General features: G+C 41.8%; 1 protein-coding gene across 6 annotated transcripts in view; it reads left to right on the top strand.

Annotated features, from left to right (window-relative positions):
• The first annotated feature begins 3,831 nt into the window (after positions 1-3,831).
• The window catches only part of SLC11A2 (solute carrier family 11 member 2), a 39,123-nt gene continuing 20,511 nt past the window's right edge, over positions 3,832-22,443 (top strand). For 2 of the 6 annotated variants that reach the window (XM_032348180.1, XM_032348179.1), the window contains exons 1-2: positions 5,297-5,606; positions 21,600-21,671. In XM_032348180.1, coding sequence (XP_032204071.1) covers positions 5,555-5,606; positions 21,600-21,671 — 124 coding nt within the window. In that variant the 5' untranslated portion in view covers positions 5,297-5,554. Of the gene's footprint in view, positions 3,951-5,058; positions 5,266-5,295; positions 5,607-21,599; positions 21,672-22,443 lie in introns of those variants that run through there. The other 4 variants (XM_032348176.1, XM_032348177.1, XM_032348178.1 and 1 more) reach the window with 4 other exon arrangements.

The following is a 22,443-nucleotide window of genomic DNA, read 5'->3' as shown; positions in this document are numbered from 1 at the left end:
AAGAATACAGTGCATCATAGGACTACATAGAAGCCAAGCCTCACTCAGACACTGGGTTCATGGAAGGATTTTGGAGAAAGAAGCATTTAAAGTGAGACCTCAGTGGTGAGTAGGAGTTAGCCAGATGAAAGATGCATAAGCCAAGAATGTTCCCACAGAAGCACAACGTTTTGAAAGGATGGGGAGGCAAGAAAGAACACTGGTACATTTGGGGAACAAAAAATTAGAGGGAGCATCCTTATGAGGTCGGTATCATACCCGACCTCTTCAGATAAAGAAACGAAACACCAAGATTTAATAACATGCATGGTTTCCTAGCTGCCTAGCCCTGGAATCAGGATCAACTTTACTCTTAAGAGTTTGTTCTTTCCATTATTCCAACCTGTCCCACAAATGTGTCTAATGCTGGGTGGGCCCTGGTACTATTACACTGAAGTTGCAGAGATTAGATGGAGTTATCAGATTAAGGACTGAACCTAAGGAATGCCTACATTTAAGGAATAGGAGGAAGAGGAGAAATATAGGAATTGAATAAAGTCAAGGAAGATCAATCCAAATAGGAGAACTAGGGGCACCTGGCTGGTGCATTCAGTTAAGCGTCTGACTCTTGGTTTTGGCTCAGGTTGTGATCTTGGGGTTGTGAGACCCAACCCTCTGTCAGGCTCTGCGCAGAGTCGGCTTGAGGTTCACTCTCCCTCTCTCTCTCTACCTCTCCTGTGCATGCTCGTTTCTAAAATAAATAAGTCTTAAAAAAACAAAACAAACAAAAAATAAAATAAATAAGTCTTAAAACAAAACAAGAGAACTACCCAGCAAACAGAGTATGATGGAATCCAAAAAAAGAGTTGGAAAAGCAGTGGTACATTTCAAATGTGACAAGAGCTGAAGAATTTCTGACCATAGATGGCCAATGATGATATCACTTAGCTAACATGAAAGTAAGTTCCACAAAGGGTGGAAAAATAAATGAGTATTGAGGTAGTAGAGTAAGTGCAGGTCACTTTTTTAGAAACACTGATTTTGGGTTACGGGAAGAATTAAGAAGGGAAGTCAACTTAGATGGAGGCAGCAAATTTATTAGGAAGTGATCTTAAGATCACCAGTAAGGGAAGAGAAGGAAACAAATCTTCACAGAAGGAGAAGTTCGGCTGTGATGTAGGACAAAGGCTTAGCTAACCTTCAGAGCTGTCCCTGTTTAGGGATGAGAAGGTTGAATCATCATACTCTCACGTAAATCAGTCATTCAGTGTGGGCTGCCTGAGAAAGGGGCATGACAGGACAGCTGAGGGCCATCTGCCAGCAGCGTTCCCACTTCAGACAGCTGGTGTCCTAAGTCCTTCATTCTCAAAGGGAGTCCTGCCTGTGCATTCCAGTGTTTATCACAGGAATAGCGTTACCAGGCTAGCAGAAGTCAGGGGAGGAATATTTTTAGGATAGGTAAGACCCAACTTTGGAAATAGATACACACATAGAAACAGATGTATCCTAATTATTATTCTGTAATGCCCTGTCAGGCAACATGTCAGCCGTAACATATTAAAAAATGGGCTTATACATTTATGAAACACTTCCCATGGAGCTGGCCTTTGTTAGCAGCAGGTGTACAAAGATAAGATAATCACCCCTGTTGAGAAGCATACAATTTAGTGGGAGAAGAATGCACAAAAGCAATAACCTTGTAAGGGGCCGTGCTTATCTTTTTTGTGGTTGTATCTGTACTACCCCAGGTAGGCCTGGCGTATAGTAGGCTGTCAAATATACACAAAATGAGCCAGTAATAGAGTAGAATAAGAAGTCCTTGGGTAGAAGACAAAATGTAGGGCTAATGCTGCCTGGAGGAGTCAGGGGGGTATATTTTAAGGAAAGCTTAATATTAGTGATGATGATGATGATAATATTATTATTAATAATAATAATAATAAAAAGAAGGGGAGGGGCGGGAGGGGTTAAAATCTAGGCAGCTGTTTCAGAGAAAACAAAAGCATTAAAAAGAATACTTGGAGAGTGAGTAGAAGGTAGGCATGGAAAGAAAAGTCTTCTCTTTCAATAAAGGGCACACATGAGGCAAATACATATTAATATCTATAAAGGAATGAGTTGCCTAGGGTGGAATGTGGAATGTTCGGGGAATGTGTAATGTGGAATGTTCGGGGAACTTACAATAGGATATTATGAAAGATCATTTTCAAACTAAATTTGCATGAAAGGGAATTGTTTTAGGTGTACACAATACAGGCAATACGGTGTGGTAGTTGAGTGGTGGTTCTTGAAGAACAGATTTGTGCTCAAAGCCCAGTTCTAACTAGATGTATGTACTTAGGCAAGAAACCTCCCTAAGACTTAGGTTCCTAAACTGCAAAATACAGTTCCTGCCTTACAAATCTATTGTGAGAATAATTCACATTCATGACATTAAATATGGTGTTTGATATAGATACGTAGTAAGAGTTTAATTAATGGCATAGGAATTGCAGACCCGCAATGAGTAGAGCATATATATTGGCAGAAATCGCTGAGTAAAGGAAACAGGCGCTATGGTAGAGTCTCATTGTAAAATCCATTCCTATTTTTGGAATTCCTAAATGAAAATAGGGCTTTTTCCTCCAACGTTTTAGCCCGTGGATGACTGCATATGTACTTCTACTTTCTTTTGAAGGGGATTAAATTGGTGGCCTATCCCATCTAAGGCAGCTTTATATTAGGGAACTTGTCTGAGGCAGAACAAGGATAGAGAGCAGGTCAAGTTGTCATGATATGACTTTAAGTGCTTGTGTGCATCCTGGAGCAAAGAGATCTTCATCTGGGTCCAGGGCAGGAGATCCATAGATTCTTCTACTGACCGTATGGCTGTTCTGAGGAGGAAGCAGAACCACTTGCTAGAAGCTTACTTTGACTATATAAATCTTAATAAATATATACTCTTTTCTTTCTTTTCCATTCAAAGATATTTCTTTCTATCTTATTGCATATGTTTCTCATGGCATTAAGCAGATTTTCTTTAAAACTATCAGGAAACTTTCTGAAGGCAGCAACTTCTTCCTCCCAGTATCCCACCTCATTCTCCTCACCCACCCCCTTCTCTTTCCTTTCCACCTGTGCCTCCAGCTGGCCTACTAAACTATTTGCCAGAGGCATCATTTCCTCATTCTTTCAGTTCCCCTTCTCCCAGATTGAGAAATTCTTGCTCTGGATTTTTTTCTCCAGTCTCAGGGTTTTTTGTTTTTTCTTTTTCTTTTCCATCAGGCACCCCAGTCCTGGGTTTGCATGGCTTTGTGGTCGGCTTAAGGATCACTGATTAACCAGGCTGATGCCAGCAGGTCCCTCAGAGCCCAAGGAATAGGCTGGGCGGTATTTTTACCCACACACTGAGACTCCTCATAATTGCATCAGTGCTGCACACACCTACGGAAAATACTGGTAGCCTGTCGGGCTTGGGGTTAATTGGTTTCAGCTCACACCTTAGGGGAGCAGAGTCCTTGCACACATGCTGGCCTGGTACCAGTGCCCCAACTAGCTTCACACTAAGGGGAGTGGCATCCTGAAGGAAGGCAATTCCTTTTACCCCACCCCTTTCATCCACTGGTACTCACAGGTTGGCCTCCATCTCCTCCCAAACCGATCAAAGATGAAATCTTAGAATAAAAGTTTTCAGACTCAATTAGTTGTTCATTAATATCCAGGAGTGGCTGATATATGATGCTTCCTTTTTCATGGCAGGTCAAAGATGAAATGTGATCAGGCTTTGAAGGGTGTGGCTTGCCTCTTGAAACTCCCCGCGGTGTTTTTACCAATGTGCTATTGCTCAGGGCAGCCAAAGCACCCTTATCTAACCCAGGGAGGCGAGCTTGTCTGCATATATAGGGGCAGGAGCCGGCACTGGGAAAAGTCTAATCCAGTCTGCACAATGAAGAGGCAACCTAAGATGGAGGAAGCTCCACACTGTGAGCTCAGTAAGTAGCCAGCAAGTGTGCAAAAGCCCAAGGAGGTTGCTCAGCTGAGCAGAGCTGGCAGGGTGGTAAGAATGGCTCTAGCCATTTTACTTTCTAGTTGCAGCGGAGGTTCCCAAAGGAGGGGTTCTAGTCTGGAGGGACTTCATCAAGTCTTGCTGAAACTACCCAGATGTTTTGAGAGATTCGCTGAACTAATTTGTGCATTTTCTTTTTCTCTCCAGGAGAAGTTCTGTATGGAAACCAGCCTGTATCAGATAATTGATGATGCTCGGCCCACTTTTTTTGTCCCTGAGGTTTTTTTTTACTTTGTACTTGATTTTGATTTTTCTTTTTGCAGTTCACTCTCCTATCATCCTCTCTTGGACTCTTTTTTACTACCTAATAAAATTTTCTCCTACCAGTTTTTACATGAAGAAAGAAGTTGGAGGGGGTGATGCTTTTCCTTTCTAGGTCTACAATTTGGTTAAATAAGCTTGGTTATCTTTAATGCAAGCTGTAGGGAGGTGTCGAAATGTTTCTGGATGGTCTAAAGGACACTATTTAAAGTGAGGGTGGCTTGTCAGACCATTTTTCTTGCCTCTACAGCACTACTAGTCTGGCCATTATCTTCAGGGAAAGACTGGCGCGTGAGATTGAGGCTGGGGCTGGAGTGGGACTGCTTTTAGGTTGACAGAGATAAAGCCTGGGCGGGGGTGAGGGGGGAAGCGAGATAGACAAGATGGGAGTAGGGCACCTAGCTGGTGTTTCGCGGTTCTCCCAGGTGTGGATTGCTTTTGGTGAGGCATTAGAGGCTACGATGTGGCTCCGGGGACGACAGGAAATGGTCCTGCGGGGTTGGCTAAACTTTAGATGGTGGTGACGTATCTCGCAGGGCAAAGTCTACAGAAAAAAGGGGCTCCACCGCCGGTATCTAATGTGAGGCAGCGGCTAACTACGGTGGGAAATTTACGTGTCCCGGGACCGCCCGCGCCGTGGGAAGCTCCAAATCCACACTCAGCGATTCTGCCGCGCGCAGGCAATGGCCCCGCTGGAGGCACCTCCCGCCGGGGCCGCCGGGGCAGCCGGGGCCGCCGCCGCCGCCGGGGCCCCGCCTACACTCTGACCCCGGGGCGGGCGGAGCCTCGGGACGCCGTCCGCTGGCCACGCGCGCCTGCAGCTGCGGGGATACGAGGGATCCAGCCAATAGGAATGTGCAACTGCGGTCCTGTCGGCCAATCGCGGGGCGTGTAGGGGGTTGGCCGGCTTGGCGCTAGCTCCCGGGATGTGGAGCGGCCCGCGTGAGGGCGTCCCGTCAGGTGGTTAAGGAGCCGGTAAGGCGAGGGGCAGGCGGGGTCAGGGGTCACGCGGCCGCACCACTTTCCCCAGGCGGGTCGGGAGGGCGCAGGGCGGTCGGACGGTGGGAGCAGGGAGCAGGCGCCGGGGCCAGTGTGGGGCGCGCGGGGTGCCTTGCGGAACAGCGGGGGGGCGGTGCGGGTCGGGAGGGCCTGAGGCGCGGGGGGCCAGACGGAGCAGCATTCTTCCGAGAAAGATGGAGAGCGGGGGGCGGGAAGCGGACGCTGGAGGTTGTGGGGGCCTCGTCTCTTCCCCGCCGAGGCCTAAGAGAAATGGCCGAACCCCCGGCTGGACCTGCCGCCGCGCGGGAACCCGTGACCCAGGGTGCGCTAACCCGTTTCAGGCCGCAGAGGAGGCGACGGGCACGGGGCAAGGTCCTGGCAGCTTCCTTATCTGCAGAGCCCTGGGTCCGCGCCCGCTCCCGAGGCCTCCAGCGGCTCCTCTCCAACAATCAAGTTCACTGTCGTGCAGCCGACACCGTGGAGCGCTTTCGAGTGCAGGGCTTGGGGAGGCCGCTCAGTGCTCGTGTGTAGATTGGTTGTAGGGCTGTTGTGCGCCTGCCAGGCTCCATGTACTACTCCACCATTGTGGCACACGGTGTGTAAGTGGGCTGGACGCTCTCCGACTGGTCGGTTTCCTAGATCCCTACTTTTAAAGCTATCAGTTGTATTATTATTTTTTTTAAGATCTTATTTATTTATTTGACAGATCACAAGTAGGCATAGAGGCAGGCCGAGAGATAGGAGGAAGCAGGCTCCCCGCTGAGCCGAGAACCCGATGCGGAGCTCGATGCGGAGCTCGATCCCAGGGCCCTGAGATCATGACCTGAGCTGAAGGCAGAGGCCCTAACCCACTGAGCCACCCAGGCGCCCTGTCGCTTGTATTTTGATAGTCCGTCTTTGGATTCCTTTACACTTTTGATATCCCCAATGACCCACCTCATGGATCCGACGATTTCAAAGAGCATCATTAGGGGAGAAGTTGAGAAACCTGTGCGTAATCGTATTGTCTGTTGCCTTCAGAGGAGTGCTGTGAAGTTAAAGGAACGGGGTGGCATATCTTTTTTTTTTTTTTAAAGATTTTATTCATTTATTTGACAGAGAGAGATCACAAGTAGGCAGAGAGGCAGGCAGAGAGAGAGAGAGGAGGAAGCAGACTCCCCGCTGAGCAGAGAGCCCGATGCGGGGCTCGATCCCAGAACCCTGGGATCATGACCTGAGCCGAAGGCAGAGGCTTTAACCCACTGAGCCACCCAGGCGCCCCTGGGGTGGCATATCTTTAAAGTGGAAGACAAAAGGCAAAATTCTGTGGTAGGAGAGGCAAGGGCAGATAGGCTTGCAGAAACTTTTGCTGGCCATAATTTTAGTGAATATTGGTGAAACTGGGGGACACTGTTTATCTTGATCCTGTGAAACCGAAGGCCCACCAGTTTGCACCACTTCTTGGCTATGTAACCTTTTGAGCAAGTTGCTTATTAGCTTCTTGATTCTTTTGTTTCCAAGTACTTAAAATGGGGATTGATAATATCAGTCTTACAGGGTTGTTGGTGAGTGTAAAGTAAAAATACACATAAGGTGCTTAGAACAGTTCTTGGCATGTAGGAGTTTTTATTATCTGTGCCTTCCTTCCCCTAAAGATTCCAAACTAAGAAATTCTGACATTACTACTTACTTAATCTTTGCTCAGAATCCTGAGCCTATCCTGAAAGAACCCTTAGGCCCTTGTTTTCCATCCACGGCAGTAATGCTGACCTGAAGGTATAGTATAATTCCATATGATTAGAGGCTTTTTACTGGGTGTTTATTTTTAATCATTAAATAAGGTTGGAAACTATCGCTGTGTTAGGAATGTCTGTGATAGCTGTGTCGGGTAAATGAAACCTCAGAACTTCTTTGGCTGTTTAGTTTTTTACTGGAAAATATTTCATTTACAGTCTTAGGCTAGGCACAGTTTATTTTGGATCCAATACCAGAAAGGCCTGGATTGCAGCATACTTGGTTTCTCATGTTTCCGGGATGGCTGTGGGACTCGGGAGGGGAATTTCTGGGCAGCCTGGCTGTATTTCTTGTTAATGAATGGGGAAGCTTGGTATGAACCTAATCTTTAGTGTTAGGATGTCAGCAGTGGTTTCTTGGATTACTCTATACAGCAACTACTAAGCAGCTTTACTTCAGTTTCGACTCAAGGAAGTGAGGTTAGTGGTTAGAGAATGGTATGGATAAAAATAGCATCTTTTGGGTGGGTGCTGTGGAGTCAAAGACCTCTTTATTCCTTGTCGTCTCTCCAAGTACACAAATACATATATCTGCTGACAGATTTATACCCTTTCTATGAGCTTAAAGTTCCAAGTTTTCTTGGTGTTATCTGGAAGGCGCTAGTGGAAGACTGTACTGTCTTCTGATTCTTTCCTTCCGTGAAAGCTGCTGTTTATACACATAGCATAATCACAAAATGAGAAACTCTATATTTATGAAAAAGAGCATCGCTGACTGCTGCAGTATGCTGGCCCGATTTGGGTGAAGTAGGGATGCTATAAGTTCACTTACTTAGCTCTAGAATGAGACAGTTTAGTAGTTCTGTAGGGTTGAAATTCGAATGTTGGCTTGTTGAGAGTAGAGAACAGTGTCTTTTTGCTTGTGCCTGGATAAAGAGGAAGGGGTGTGACATCTTCAAAGAGTTGAGTGTTTGAGGCAGAAAGGGAAGCATTTTTTCCCTAGTATTGTTGTCATTTTTGTCATCTGAGTCTCTCTGGTTTGAATAAAATATTTTGGAAAAGAAGGTAGGGAGCATTTGAATATGCAGAACATAAGAATTTGGAAGACCTTGACCCTTGTCATCTCACTCATCAGATGCCATTTATTCTTTTGATAATTTAACAAACATATATTGAACAATTAACATTTATTGGCCCATGAAGACACAAAGAAGAGCCCTTCAGGTATCATCAGGAATATGGTGGATAAAATGCAACATTGTTTGTGTTATAAAGTATAATAATACCAGAATGGAATATAAAACATTTGGCTGGGAATGATAAAAATGTATTTATTGTCTAATTCTTCCACTTTTAATTTAAGGCTGAAGTAATTTACATTTTATTTATTTATTTGACAGACAGAGATCACAAATAGGCAGAGAGATAGGCAGAGAGAGAGGGTGGGGGGAAGCAGACTCCCTGCTGGGCAGAGAGCCGGATGTGGAGTTCAATCCCAGGACCCCAAGATCATAACCTGAGCTGAAGGCAGAGGCTTTAACCCACTGAGCCACCCAGGCACCCCAGTAATTTACATTTTTTAATGTAAGGACCAGTTTCCAGTGAAAACTTAAATTGGGAAGTTAGGGTTCTCAGTCGTTTCTTTGTGCTTATTGCTAGTAGGTCATCTTATATGGGTTTTTGTTAGGTCTGGTCCATTTGTCACTCATGATCAAGTGTCTGTTAAAACTCCTTGGTAATGAATGGAGAAGGCTACAAGTGAATTATTAAAAATTTAACAGGCTCCAGAGAGCAGAAGGAGGCATATGTGCAGCCAGAGAATCTTGTAGTAATCTTGTAGTAAATGTTGTCTGTCTGTGCATATAATTTTTATTTGCTTTAAGAAAAGACATGTCAAGGAAAATATGTACTCAAATTGTTAAGGCCAGGTTACATCCAAGGGACCAATATGTGTCATTGGAATAAATGAGTTGAGTAGTTCAATAATAATCATTCTTCACATTTGCGAGAGAAAAATTGAGCAAATGTGAAGGCAAAATATTTTTTCTGAGGCATGAGTGGGTATAAATTTGTTTAATAGACTGTGTTACTTCAATATAAAGGGGTCTTTGAAATTGTTCACAGAGCTGAGAGTTGTGTTCTAGGATCCATGTTTGAGGCCGTGAGGTCAGGTTGGTTCCCCCAAAGGGAAACACACTGCTATGTACCTCTGGTTAGGGGGAAATCAGAGGAAACTCTCTATGAGAACTGAGAGGAACAAAGACCAAGCTATGTAGAAGGAAGACTTCAGTGAGCCTGACGTATGAGCCATCAAAGAGGTATGAAAGCTAGTTAAGCCTCAGCAGTGGTCAGGTAAAGTTCTGTTTCGTAGGTATCAAGCCCTTCTAATTCTGAAGTCTCTGGTGGATGAGTGATATTTTTGTCTAAGCGATCAGTACTTCTTGAAGCCTGGCCACACTTCTCCCAGCTGTTATCATCTTTGACAGCCAGCCAGCCAGTTTCATTATCAACTGTCCTCTTTCTCCCTATATCTGACTCTTTCCCTCTTTGCTGCTTAACATTTTCTTTTTCTTCTTTTTTATCGTTAGATGTTCTCAATGTCAGGTTTTTCTTTCAACTCTAAACATAGATTCACAGACGTCCAGCTCAGGTGACAACCATAGACTTGATGTTGATTTGAAATTGTAGTCTCTGGTAGATTGAGATTCTCTCAATTTTGATATTATTACTCGGTATACAAAGTCAGTAAGACAAAGAACAGCCTAAGCTGGTATCTTAATGGCCATTGTGTCAGAGTGAGAAAGACATACACATACAGAAACCCTGGTGTGTATTAAGCACATGATGCAATAGGAGTACTGTTTGTACTTTATGAACTGGGTGTGTTCCTGTAGCTTTTGGCTGAAAACATTCTAATATGAAGACCTTCTCTACTTAGGTAGTGAGGATTAGAATTTTGAGACCTTTTTCTTAAACTGACACAGGGACTTTTCACTTTGTTCCTTCACAGAAGTAGGTGTAATCAGTTCTCAGCCTATCTTTTCTTCATTTTATCATTTTTTATCAAATTCATTTTCATAAGAGAAAAATGGGATACACTTACACCTAAATTTTAAAAATTCTAAACTTTACATCCTCAAGAATAATTTAGAAATTCACATGGCTTTTTAAGAAATTAATTATCATAATTGGGGCGCCTGGGTGGCTCAGTGGGTTAAGCCGCTGCCTTCGGCTCAGGTCATGATCTCGGGGTCCCGGGATCGAGTCCCGTATTGGGCTCTCTGCTCAGCAGGGAGCCTGCTTCCTCCTCTCTCTTTCTCTGCCTCTCTGCCTACTTGTGATCTCTGTCTGTCAACTAAATAAATAAAATCTTAAAAAAAAAAAAAAAGAAATTAATTAGCATAATTGACATACAATGTAGTGTCAGGTGTACAACAGTGATTTGACAATTTTATACATTATAGGATACTTACCACTGGTAAATGGAGTTACCATTTGTCACCATATAATGTTATTACAATATTATTGACTATATTCCCTATGCTGTACTTTTCATCTCCATGACTTGTTTTATAACTGGAAGTTTGCCCCTCTTAATCCCCTTTCACCTATTTTGCCCATGTTCCCTCCCACCTCCACTCTCATAACCATCAGTTTGTTGTCTATATTTAAGAATTTGTTCATTGTTTTGTTTTTTAGATTCCACATATAAGTGAAATCATATGATATTTGTCTTTCCCTGTCTGACTTGTTTCTCTTGACATAATACCCTCTAGGTCCATTTGGGTTGTCACAAATGGCAAGATGTCATTCTTTTTTATGGCTAAGTAATAGTCGTGTGTGTGTGTGTGTGTGTGTGTGTGTGTGTGTGTGTATGTGTGTGTGTGTGTATGTATGTATTTATCACCTTTTCATTATCCTTTCATCTACCTATACACGCTTGGGTTGCTTCCATATCTTGGCTGTTGTAAATAATTTTGCAGTAAACATAGGGTTGCATATATCTTTTTGAATTAGTGTTTTCATTTTCTTTGGGTAAATGCCCAGTAGTGGAAATACTAGATCATTTGGTATTTCTATTTTTAATTTTTTTTTAAGATTTTATTTATTTATTTGACAGAGGGAGAGAACACAAGTAGGCAGAGAGGCAGGCAGAGAGAGAGGGGGAAGCAGGCTCCCTGCTGAACAGAGAAGGGGCTCAATCCCAGGACCCCGGGATCATGACCTGAGCTGAAGGCAGAGGCTTAACCCACTGAGCCATTTAGATGCTCCTCTATTTTTAATTTTTTGAGGAATCACCATATTATTTTCTACAGTGGTTATACCAATTCATATTTCCACCAACAGTACACAAGGGTTCTCTTTTCTCCACATCATCATAAACACTTATTTCTTATATTTGATACTTGTCATTTTCACTGGTATGAGGGGATACTTCATTGTGGCTTTGATTTGCATTTCACTGATGTTTAGTGATATTGAGCATCTTTTCATGTGTCTGTTGGTCATCTGTACTTATTTGGGAAAAATGTCAGTTCAGGTTCTCTGTCCAATTTTAATCAGATTATTTTTGTCTTCAGTTTTTAGAAGTCCTTTATGTATTTCGAATATTAACCCCTTATCAGATATATCATTTATAAATATCCCTTTCTGTAGGTTGCCTTTTTGTTTTGTTGACATTTTCCTTTGTTGTAGAAAAGCTTTTTATTTTGGTATGTGTGTGTATATATATATACACACAAAAGCTTTTTATTTTGGGATATATTATATATATCTCCCTGTAACCATATATATACATATATGTATATGGGGATCTGTATCCATATATCTATATATCTATATATAGATCTCTAGTTTATTTTGCTTTTGCTTCCCTTGCCTGAGTTATATCCGTAACTATGTTGGTAAGGCTGGTTGTCCAAGAGATTACTTCCTGTATTTTCTTTTAGGAGGTTTATGGTTTCAGATCTCACATTTAGGTCTTTAAATCATTTTGAGTTTATTTTTGTGTATAGTGTAAAATGGTCTAGTTTCATTCTTTTGCATGTTGACTGTCCAGTTTTCCCAGTGCTATTTGTTGAAGAGATGGTCTTTTTTCCATTGGATGTTCTTTCCTGCTTTGTTGAAGATGAATTGATCATATAGTTGTGGGTTCATTTCTGGATTTTCTGTGCTTTTTTTTTTTTTTAAAGATTTTATTTATTGTGCTCACTTCGGCAGCACATATACTAAAGATTTTATTTATTTATTTGACAGAGAGAGATCACAAGTAGGCAGAGCAGCAGGCAGAGAGAGAGGAGGAAGCAGGCTTCCAGCTGAGCAGAGAGCCCGATGCCAGGCTTGATGCCAGCACCCTGGGATCATGACCTGAGCCAAAGGCAGAGGCTTAACCCACTGAGCCACCCAGGCACCCCTGGATTTTCTGTTCTGTTCCACTGAACTGTGTCTGTTTTTGTGCCAATACCATCATCAGGGAAATGCAAATCGAAACTACAAGGAGATATCACCTCACAGCAGTCAGAATGGCTAAAATTAATGCAGGAAGCAGGTATTGGTGAGGATGTAGAGAAAGAGGAACCCCCTTACAGTGTTGGTGGGAATGCAAACTGGCGTGGCCTCTCTGGAAAACACTATGGAGTTTTCTCAAAAAGTTAAAAATAGAACTGCCTTGGGTGCCTGGGTGGCTCAGTGGGTTAAGCCGCTGCCTTCAGCTCAGGTCATGATCTCAGGGTCCTGGGATCGAGTCCCGCATCGGGCTCTCTGCTCAGCGGGGAGCCTGCTTCCTCCTCTCTCTCTCTCTCTGCCTGCCTCTCTGCCTACTTGTGATCTCTCTCTGTCAAATAAATAAATAAAATCTTAAAAAAAAAAATAGAACTGCCTTACGATCCAGCAATTGCACTACTAGGTATTTATCCAAAGGATACAAAAACATAGATTCAAAGGGTTCAGTTAGGGATTTCATTGAATCTGTAGACTGCTTTGAGTAGTATGGATATTTTAATGATATTTATTCTTCCAATCCATGAACATTGGTGAATCTTTCCACTTTGTGTCATCTTCAGTTTATCAGTGTGTTGTAGTTTTCAGAGTACAGGTCTTAAACCTCTTTGCTTAAATTTATCCCTAGGTATTTTATTCTTTTTGGTGCAATTTTAAGTGGGATTGTTTTCTTAATTTCCTCTTTTGTTACTTCATTATTAGTGTATAGAAACACAAGAGATTTCTGTGTATTAATGTTGTATCCTTTGACTCTACTGAATTCATTTCTTACTTGTAATAGGGTTTTTGTTTTTTGGTTTTTTTTTTTAATTTGACACAGAGAGAGAGAGATCCTAAGTAGGCAGGGAGGGAGACAGAGGGAGAGAGGGAAGCAGACTCCCTGCTGAGCAGAGAGCCAGATGTGGGGCTTGATCCCAGGACTCTTGAGATCATGACCTGAGCTGAAGGCAGAGGCTTAACCCACTGAGCCACCCAGGTGCCCCTGTGATAGTTTTTTGCTGGGGTCTTTAGGATTTTATGTATGTAATATCCTGTCATCTGCAGATAGTGCCAGGTTTACTGATTTACCAATTTGAATGCCTTTATTTCTTGCCTGATTGTTGGAGCTAGGACTTCCAGTACTGTGTTGAATAAAAGTGGTGATAGTGGACATCCTTGTCTTGTTCCTGATCTTAGAGGAAAGGCTTTCAGCTTTTCACTATTGAGTATGATATTAGCTGTGGATTTGTCATAAGTGGCCTTTATTATATTCTGAGGTATGTTCTATACACACTTCGTTGAGTTTTGATGATGAACAGATGTCATATTTTGTCAAGTGCTTTTTCTGCATCTATTGAGATGATTGTATGTTTTTATCCTTCTTTTTGTTAATAAGGTACAACTATTTTCAGATATCCAATTGGCAGATACCAAACTACCTTTATATCCCTGAAATAAATCCCACTTGATCATGATGAATAATCCTATTAATGTATTGTTGAATTTGGTTTGCTGATATTTTGTTGAGGGTTTTTGCATCTATATCCATCAGGGATGTTGGCCTGTAGTTTTTTGTGTTTTTTTTTTTTTTTTTTTTTAAGATTTTATTTATTTATTTGACAGAGAGAGATCACAAGTAGGCAGAGAGGCAGGCAGAGAGAGAGAGAGGAGGAAGCAGGCTCCCTGCTGAGCAGAGAGCCCGATGCGGGACTCGATCCCGGGACCCGAGATCATGACCTGAGCCGAAGGCAGCGGCTTAACCCACTGAGCCACCCAGGTGCCCCCTTTTGTGTTGTTTTTATTTAAGATTTATTTACTTGGTTGTGGGGTAGGGGTAGAGGAGAGGGAGACCATGAGAATTTCAAGCAGACTGCCTGCTGAGCACAGCTGGGGGCGGGGGTGTGGGGTGGGGGTGCGGGGCAGGGGGTGCTTGATCTCATGACCCTGAGATCTTGACCTGAGCCAAAATCAAGAATTGGATGCTTAACTGACTGAGCCCAGGTGCCCCTGAAGTGTTTTGTTTTGTAGTGTCTTTGGTATCATAGGGTTATGCTGACCTTGCAGAATGAAATTAGAAGTTTTCCTTTCTCTTCTATTTTTTGGAATAGTTTGAGAAGAATAGGTATTAACTGTTCTTTTTTTTTTTTTTAAAGATTTTATTTATTTATTTGACAGAGAGAAATCACAAGTAGATGGAGAGGCAGGCAGAGAGAGAGAGAGGGAAGCAGGCTCCCTGCTGAGCAGAGAGCCTGATGCGGGCCTCAATCCCAGGACCCTGAGATCATGACCTGAGCCGAAGGCAGCGGCTTAACCCACTGAGCCACCCAGGCGCCCGGTATTAACTGTTCTTTAAATGTTTGGTAGAATACATCTGTGAAGCCATCTGGTCTTAGACTTTTGTTTGTTGGGAGTTTTGATTACTGTTTCAGTTCCATAACTGGTAATTGGTTACATGGCTGTTCTCAGCTGTTTGTTTCCCCCTCATTCCCAGTGAGGGCAAATTGAGTTTTGGAACTAATGAGGTGGATATCCTCAATGGAATGACTCAGAAAATGGAACTTATTTGTTGACATAGAATGAAAAACAAAGAAAGCAATAATCTCCTATTTTTTTTAAAAAAGTGGCTAGTAATCTTCCTTATTAAAATACATAGGGTTTAGGGTGCCTGGGTGGCTCAGTTGGTTAAGCAACTGCCTTTGGTGCAGGTCATGATCCCACAGTCCCAGGATCGAGTCCTGCATCAGGGGAGTCTGCTTCTCCCTCTGACCTTCTCCCCTCTCACGCTCACTCTCACTCTCTCTCTCTCAAATGGATAAATAAAATTAAAAAACAAAAAAACACATAGCATTCAGGAAACAATTAGCTCTCTTCAAACCGCTTGAATTTTTCAGTTTTGTTGACTCCCAGTCATCCAGGACAGGGGCTTACTTTCATGAAGAACGTCTTATATGACATAGGTGTTAGATTAATAATAGTGGTTTAATAGAAATATCAAGTACTTTAGCCATAAAGGAGACTTTTAGGGAAAAGGATTTTAGAAGGATCCGGAAATTTTTACATTTTCTTAAAGACAAATGGAATTTTTCATTTTATGACAACTCCTTGTTACTCTCAAATAAACAACTCAGGTATCACTTTCTAAAGCCTAGATCTCTTGCATCTGGCAGTTTTGACTGTGTCACCAGCATGTTGCTGGCACTGAAAAATTGTCTAAGAGAAGCATCAAGAGAGAGAAGAGGTGGCTTTGCCAGTCAACTTTTATTTTATTTTATTTATTATAATCTCTATTTTTCCCCCAGAGAACAATTTTTGTTCAGTGTTTAAGGACTTAGCTCCCTACATGTGCTTTCGTGGAGGTTTTGGGGCAGTGCCCACTGGTCTAAATTGGGGTGGAAGTGTTTGGTCCTTCCCTCTTTTGCAAGAGTGATTCCTGACTACCTTGCTGTGAGTTTTGCCAGTCAACTTAAAAATTCCTGTTCACATTTATTTAACTAGTTGCTACCATGCAGACACTTCTGGTTCCCTCTATGAGAGTTCTTTTCCTACTTTAATGCGGTCTTTGATTTTATTCATATAGGGAAGGGGAGGTAAAAAGAGGGGATGAATTAGAGGACTGTTCAAAGACATTCCTCTTTAAACCTTATAATTAATTTTAGGGAGACCTTTGCAATGTTGGACACAGCTCTGAAATCAGTGAAATAATTTTGAGGACTTTGTTTTCCATAGGAGAATTTTACAAGAAGTATTTCAAATTCAAAAAAAATTTTTTAACTATAGGGGGAAAACAATTTAAGTTACATGTTTTTTAGTATTCGGTATTTCAGTATTTCAGACTTTCTTAGGGGCAATTTTTAAAACAGATTTGGGCTATCTCAGTGGTTTTTTTTTTGTTGTTGTTTGTTTGTTTGTTTGTTTGTTTTAATTTATTTGAAAGAGTGAAAGAGCACAAGTTGGGGAAGGGCAGAGGGAGTGGAAGAAACAGGCTCCCAGCTGAGCAGGGAGCCCAATATGGGGCTCTGTCCCAGGACCTATCTGTCCCAGGGATCATGACCTGAGCCTAAAGCAGATGCCCAACCAACTGAGCCACCCAGGTGCTCCTATCTAAATTGTTTTTTTAAAAAAATTGTTTTTCTAGAGTTCTTGTGAGTGGTAAGAGAGCACATGAATTCATGTTAATTAGATGTTCAGAATCGATTATAGCTAGTTTGTGTTTGGGGGATACCCAAATTAAGGAGTCAGGAAACGCTTTCTTGCTTACATTACATTAAGTTACATTCACATGTAACTCCCAGTTCATAATTTCAGAGCATGGCTCTTTGGGCACTAAGGCAAAGTAGTAGTAAGGTAAGTTTTAGACAGTGTATGCCTGCCAGCTGGATAGGTATAGATCTCTGATTAATTCACTACAGAAGTTTTGTCAGAGTTCAGCTAAACACCCTGAAAGTGTTCAGAAGTGTTCGGAAGCTGAGTGAATCCATATGACCTTTATATTAAAAAAAAATAGATAATACAAGTACATGACAAAGTTTTTTTTAAGTGCAAAATGGTATACAGTGTATATTCAATGAGAGATCTCCCTTCACCTGACCTCATTTGTGCTCCCCCTCTCCTTCTCTTTGGGGACAGCATTACCTGTTTTTGGCATGTCCCTGGGGGGTAGTCCATACATGTAAATGTGTGTATTCTCTCTCTTCTCTTCTTCTTCTTCTTCTTTTTTTTTTTAATTAAAAATTTTTTTTTTTAAATTTATTTGACAGACAGAGATCACAAGTAGGCAGAGAGGCCGGCAGAGAGAGAGGAAGGAAAGCAGGCTCCCTGCTGAGCAGAGAGAGCCCAATGTGGGGCTCAGTCCCAGGACTCTGGGATCATGACCTGAGCTAAGGGCAGAGGCTTTAACCCACTGGGCCACCCAGGGGTCCCTCTTTTTTTCTTCTTAACATAAATGATTGTATACCATTCTATACATTGGGTTTTTTACTTGAAAACATGTCTTGGAGATTGTTTCCTATCAGTACATTTAGATTTGCGTTATTATAATAGCTGCATGGCGTTCCATCCTTTATATGTACATAGTTTATTTAACCAGTCTTCGACTAATATCTAGGTTGTTTCTAGTCTTTTGATACTACAAACAATGTTACAGGAAATTTCCTTGCACATACTTTCCTTGTGTGAGTATTTCTTTAAGATCCATTGTTAGAAATAGAATTGCTGGGTCAAAAGGTATGTGCACTTTTGGCATTTTAAGACAGTGTAATTTTATTAGCCTTTTTTATCTTTTTTTTTTTTTAAGATTTTATTTATTTATTTGGCACAGAGAGATCACAAGCAGGCAGAGAGAGAGGAGGAAGCAGGCTCCCTGCTGAGCAGAGAGCCTGATGCAGGGCTCGATCCCAGGACCCCGAGATCATGACCTGAGCCAAAGGCAGCGGCTTAACCTACTGAGCCACCCAGGCACCCCTAGCCTTTTTATCTTGTAAAACTTTTTTTTTTTTTTTTTTAAAGCAATCTCTACACCCAGTGTGGGACTTGAACTTGAACTCATGAACCTGAGATCAAGAGTCACATGCTTTATTGACTGAGCCAGCCAGGCACCCCACTTGTAAATCATTCTTTTAACATTTTTTGGAGGGGGAGAGGGAGGAAGGGCAGAGGGAAAGGGAGAATCTTAAGCAGGCTTCGCTCTGGGTGATGTGGGGTTCCGTCTTACAACCCTGAGATGTGATCTGAGCTGAAATCAAGAGTCAGACACTTAACCGAGTGAGTCACTGAGGCACCCCCTTTCTTAACAACTTTTGATAAGGAATGGGATAAAATACTTGTATTACATTTAACCAGGAGTGCCATTTTTTCTGTTGTTGATTGCTGTTTGACAGGAGGAAACTTACTGGATTTGGAAGAAGGTGACACTTTATGGTCGAGGGTGAGCTAGAATATAAAAGCTATCTTAATCATAATTATCAAAGTATTGCTGGATTGATTCTGGTTGCTTGTATTTCATCTTGATCTTTGCTTTAATGTAGTTAAATGACTAAAACAACCTGGTGGTATGGTCCTGGAGAGCAAAACTGTTTCAGTACTAACTGCTTCTGTAGGGTCTTAAATTTTCATGGAAATTAAATACTGTGTAGCTCACCAAGTCTAACTAACCCACTCTGTTTCCTGCCCTAGTTATATTCTGTAGACAGTGGAAGCAATAGAGTTTATAGTTTGTTGGCTAAAAGTTTTGATGAGAAAGAGGGAATCTAGAATTGTTTTTTCTTTCTTGGAATAATGCATTCCTGAGATTTCAGAGAGAAGACCAGACTTCTTGTATTTATTAGCTGTGTATGTAATTAATATATAAATAATCCCTTAGGATACTAATAACAATTGTTTAAAATTTTATCATGAAATATTTCTGCCTAAAATTATTTAACTATCACTTTTTTTTTTTAAGGTTTTATGTTTTTGAGAGAGAGTGAGAGCATGAGCACAAGTTGGGGGAGGCAGAGGGAGAAGCAGACTCCCACTGAGCAGGGAGCCTGATGTGGAACTTGATCCCAGGACCCTGAGATCGTGACCCAAGCCAAAGGCAGAGCTTAACCAACTCACCCATCCAGATGGCCCTAACTACCACCTTTATTTGTTTGTTTTTTAAATATAACTTAAAGGCTTATTTTGGGAAGGAAATTTCCTCAGATGCACTAAACACTTCTGTGACTTACACAGGATGTCAGTCATCACTACAAAAGTAATCTAATGTAATCAGTTCTTGGTGAGTAGGGCCACATTAGAAGAAACTTGAGTTATGCTTAATATAATTAATAATGATAAAATATTAATAACATTATTTTTAATAATAATGTTCTCAGAGTTGATCAAAGTATAAAGAAGGGCTCTTTGCCTCATATGAAGTGGCCCAAGACCTTTTCCTATGAGAGTTACAAAGTCCCAGAGCTGATTTGTGATATCTAATTTATTAAGGGTTAGGATAACCTGATAACATGGCTTCTTAGAAGTATATGTAAAATAAAAGTATAAAGGCTCTGGATGGGGCCAAGGGGCTGAGCTGTGATTGGACCAAGTGTCTCCTGCTGTTCTCAGTGGTCAGATACATAACTTCCATTCAGATGAGGTGCTAAAGAGAGTTTGAATGTAGACAGTGTTACTGGCATCTACTGGCTGGTGTTTAGTTATCTGGTGCCTTAAAACCTGATAGGAAGGACATGGCTAGTTGTCCACTGTAACAAAACACTTGATATTGGTGATTCTAGAGAAAAAAGATTATGTTTTCCACCTTAGCAAGTGGTGGTATGTCTTATATCTGGGAGGATGGATGAAACCTAGAATGCTTCCACTCTGATAATTCTTTAAAACAGATACAGAATATATTGGTAGATTATTGAAAAAAAAAAGAAAGTAGAAAAGAAAGTAGAGAGGAAAAGACTTTCTACAGTAAAAGATAACTAAGGAGAGGCTTTTTAACTTTTTCAGTAGGATCATTCTTACTGGGATTGAAGTGGGGGTTGGGGCTAACAATAAATATTACCTTGTCTTTCTCCTTCTAAATTTTTTTTTTTAAGATTTTATTTATTTAACAGAGAGAGAGAGATTACAAGTAGGCAGGGAGGATCTCAGTAGGCTCTGAGAGAGAGGGGGAAGCAGGCTCTCTGCTGAGCAGAAACCCCGATGCAGGACTTGATCCCAGGACCCTGAGACCATGACCTGAGCCGAAGGCAGAGGCTTAACCCACTGAGCCATCCAGGTGCCCCTCTCCTTGTAAATTTGAAATCAACTGAGAAGTAGATTCCTTAATCAGTAAGTTGAAATGTAAAAAAATCATCCTTATTGGTGGGGTTGACTGGAGAATATTCCATAGATCTGTGGCCATATGGGCTTATGACCATCCCCCCCACCCCCACCCCCCACAGTAAAACTTGACCTAACAGGGTGAGAGACCTCTGGGAAAACCACTCATTCTTAACTCCCTTCCACGATAGAATTGCTGGATGGCATCCTGCAGACTATGTCTAGTCCTCCTGATGCCTCATCTCTCCCTGAGTGGCCGGGAAGGGATAGCCATAATGATTAGTTTCTTCTTTCGGTTGTTGGAGGGTTAGGGAATGAGAAACATTATAGGGGAAGTCTCTCTCTCCTCAGGGAAATATGAAGCTGGGAAATAATGGCCCTCCACGACAGTACGGTGGTGAGGTGCTTTTCTCCCCCCTTTCCAGAAAATTGAATCGTGAGCTTAAATTGTTTCTTAGATTAAAAAGAGTAAAGAAAAAAAAGTCATAGATCTTTGTCCTTAAAAACTTGTAAAAGTTGGGAGAAATCAGTCTGGTTTTAAATAAATATTTGAGTTAATCTAGAAGCAAAGGCAAAGACTGGGGGTTTGCTTAGCAGCCTCTTTGTGGATGCTTATTAAAAAGTATTTGCCGGGACGCCTGGGTGGCTCAGTTGGTTAAGCAGCTGCCTTCGGCTCAGGTCATGATCCCAGCGTCCTGGGATCGAGTCCCACATCGGGCTCCTTGCTCGGCAGGGAGCCTGCTTCTCCCTCTGCCTCTGCCTGCCATTCTGTCTGCCTGTGCTCGCTCTCTCCCCCTCTCTCTCTCTGATAAATAAATAAAATCTTTTTTTTTTTTTTTTAAGATTTTATTTATTTGTCAGAGACAGAGGGAGAGAGAGCGAGTGAGCACAGGCAGACAGAATGGCAGGCAGAGGCAGAGGGAGAAGCAGGCTCTCTGCCGAGCAAGGAGCCCGATGTGGGACTCGATCCCAGGACCCTGGGATCATGACCTGAGCCGAAGGCAGCTGCTTAACCAACTGAGCCACCCAGGCGTCCCAAATAAATAAAATCTTTAAAAAAAAAAAAAAAGTATTTGCCTACTTCCCTGAAATACCTTTTGCTTCAGTTTGGTTTTAAAGTCTTGCTAGCAAATAGTGATTAAGACTCTTTAATTTTTATTAACTATTTCTTAATAATGCTCTGAAAGCTGTAATTATTTTCAAGATTCTCTAATTTAGAAGAAGAATTACTCTTTTCATCTAGTATGGGGTCAGTTATACAGAGTAACAAAATGTTGGTTCTGAACTTACTATTTTGTTCTTGCTCATTCCTGTCTCCCTTTTCTCCTTTCTAGAATCCTATTCTAAGAGTTCGGACACTCAGGCATCTACCATGGTGTTGGGTCCTGAACAGAAGATGCCAGATGGTAATTTATAGCTGTGTTATTGTCTGATTTTTACTTGGAATTTGGTTTAAATCAGTAATAGAAATTGACCATATTTTCCTTCTTATCATCTATCACAACAAAAATTGTCCTGAACTCTTCCCTAGCTAACAGTATCATCATAGAGGCCTGCTCCAATCAGGTCCAATCCAGTCACCATCCAGTAACTTAAGCTGTAAATGATAACCATGAAGATCTGTCTCATATCTTATTTCCAATTCTGAGATGAACCAAGATTAGCTGCAAGTTTGGTTTCTGTAGCAGTCATGCTTCCAAGGGCAAGTGTTCACAGGCCTGGCATTAAAAACCTTTAGAATGCTTTGGCTCTTCACAGCACTGGGATATTTACATTGAGGAACAGTAAAATACCAAGCAAACGCATTTAACTGTGTAATCCATTAGAGGGAGTTTTCTAATTCTTTCTAATCTAAATTTCCCCTTTAGAATTTTTATTCCTTTTCTTTAAATTTCCTCATAATTCAGGGCCACTTCACAGAAGTGGGTCAGCTCCCTATAGAAAGAAGCTTTTGTTTTTCTAGTTGGATGTTACAAGGATTTCTTGGAAACCCTGACATTAGAGCTCTTTGGTTTGAAATTGCCATTTGATGGCTACCAAACTCGGCTTTGTATCCTTCTGGCAGATTAGCCCTTTTCTCCCAGACCCTTCCCTTACCAGCATTTAAGATTACCGGCAAAATGCAGGACCTGGAAATGCTGATAAGCAGTCTAAGATGAGCCCTCCTGTCACGAGGGT

The sequence above is a fragment of the Mustela erminea genome, chromosome 6, assembly GCF_009829155.1.
Source record: "Mustela erminea isolate mMusErm1 chromosome 6, mMusErm1.Pri, whole genome shotgun sequence".
Taxonomy (NCBI): Eukaryota; Metazoa; Chordata; class Mammalia; order Carnivora; family Mustelidae; genus Mustela; species Mustela erminea.
This window is presented reverse-complemented; position numbering and strand designations above follow the sequence as displayed.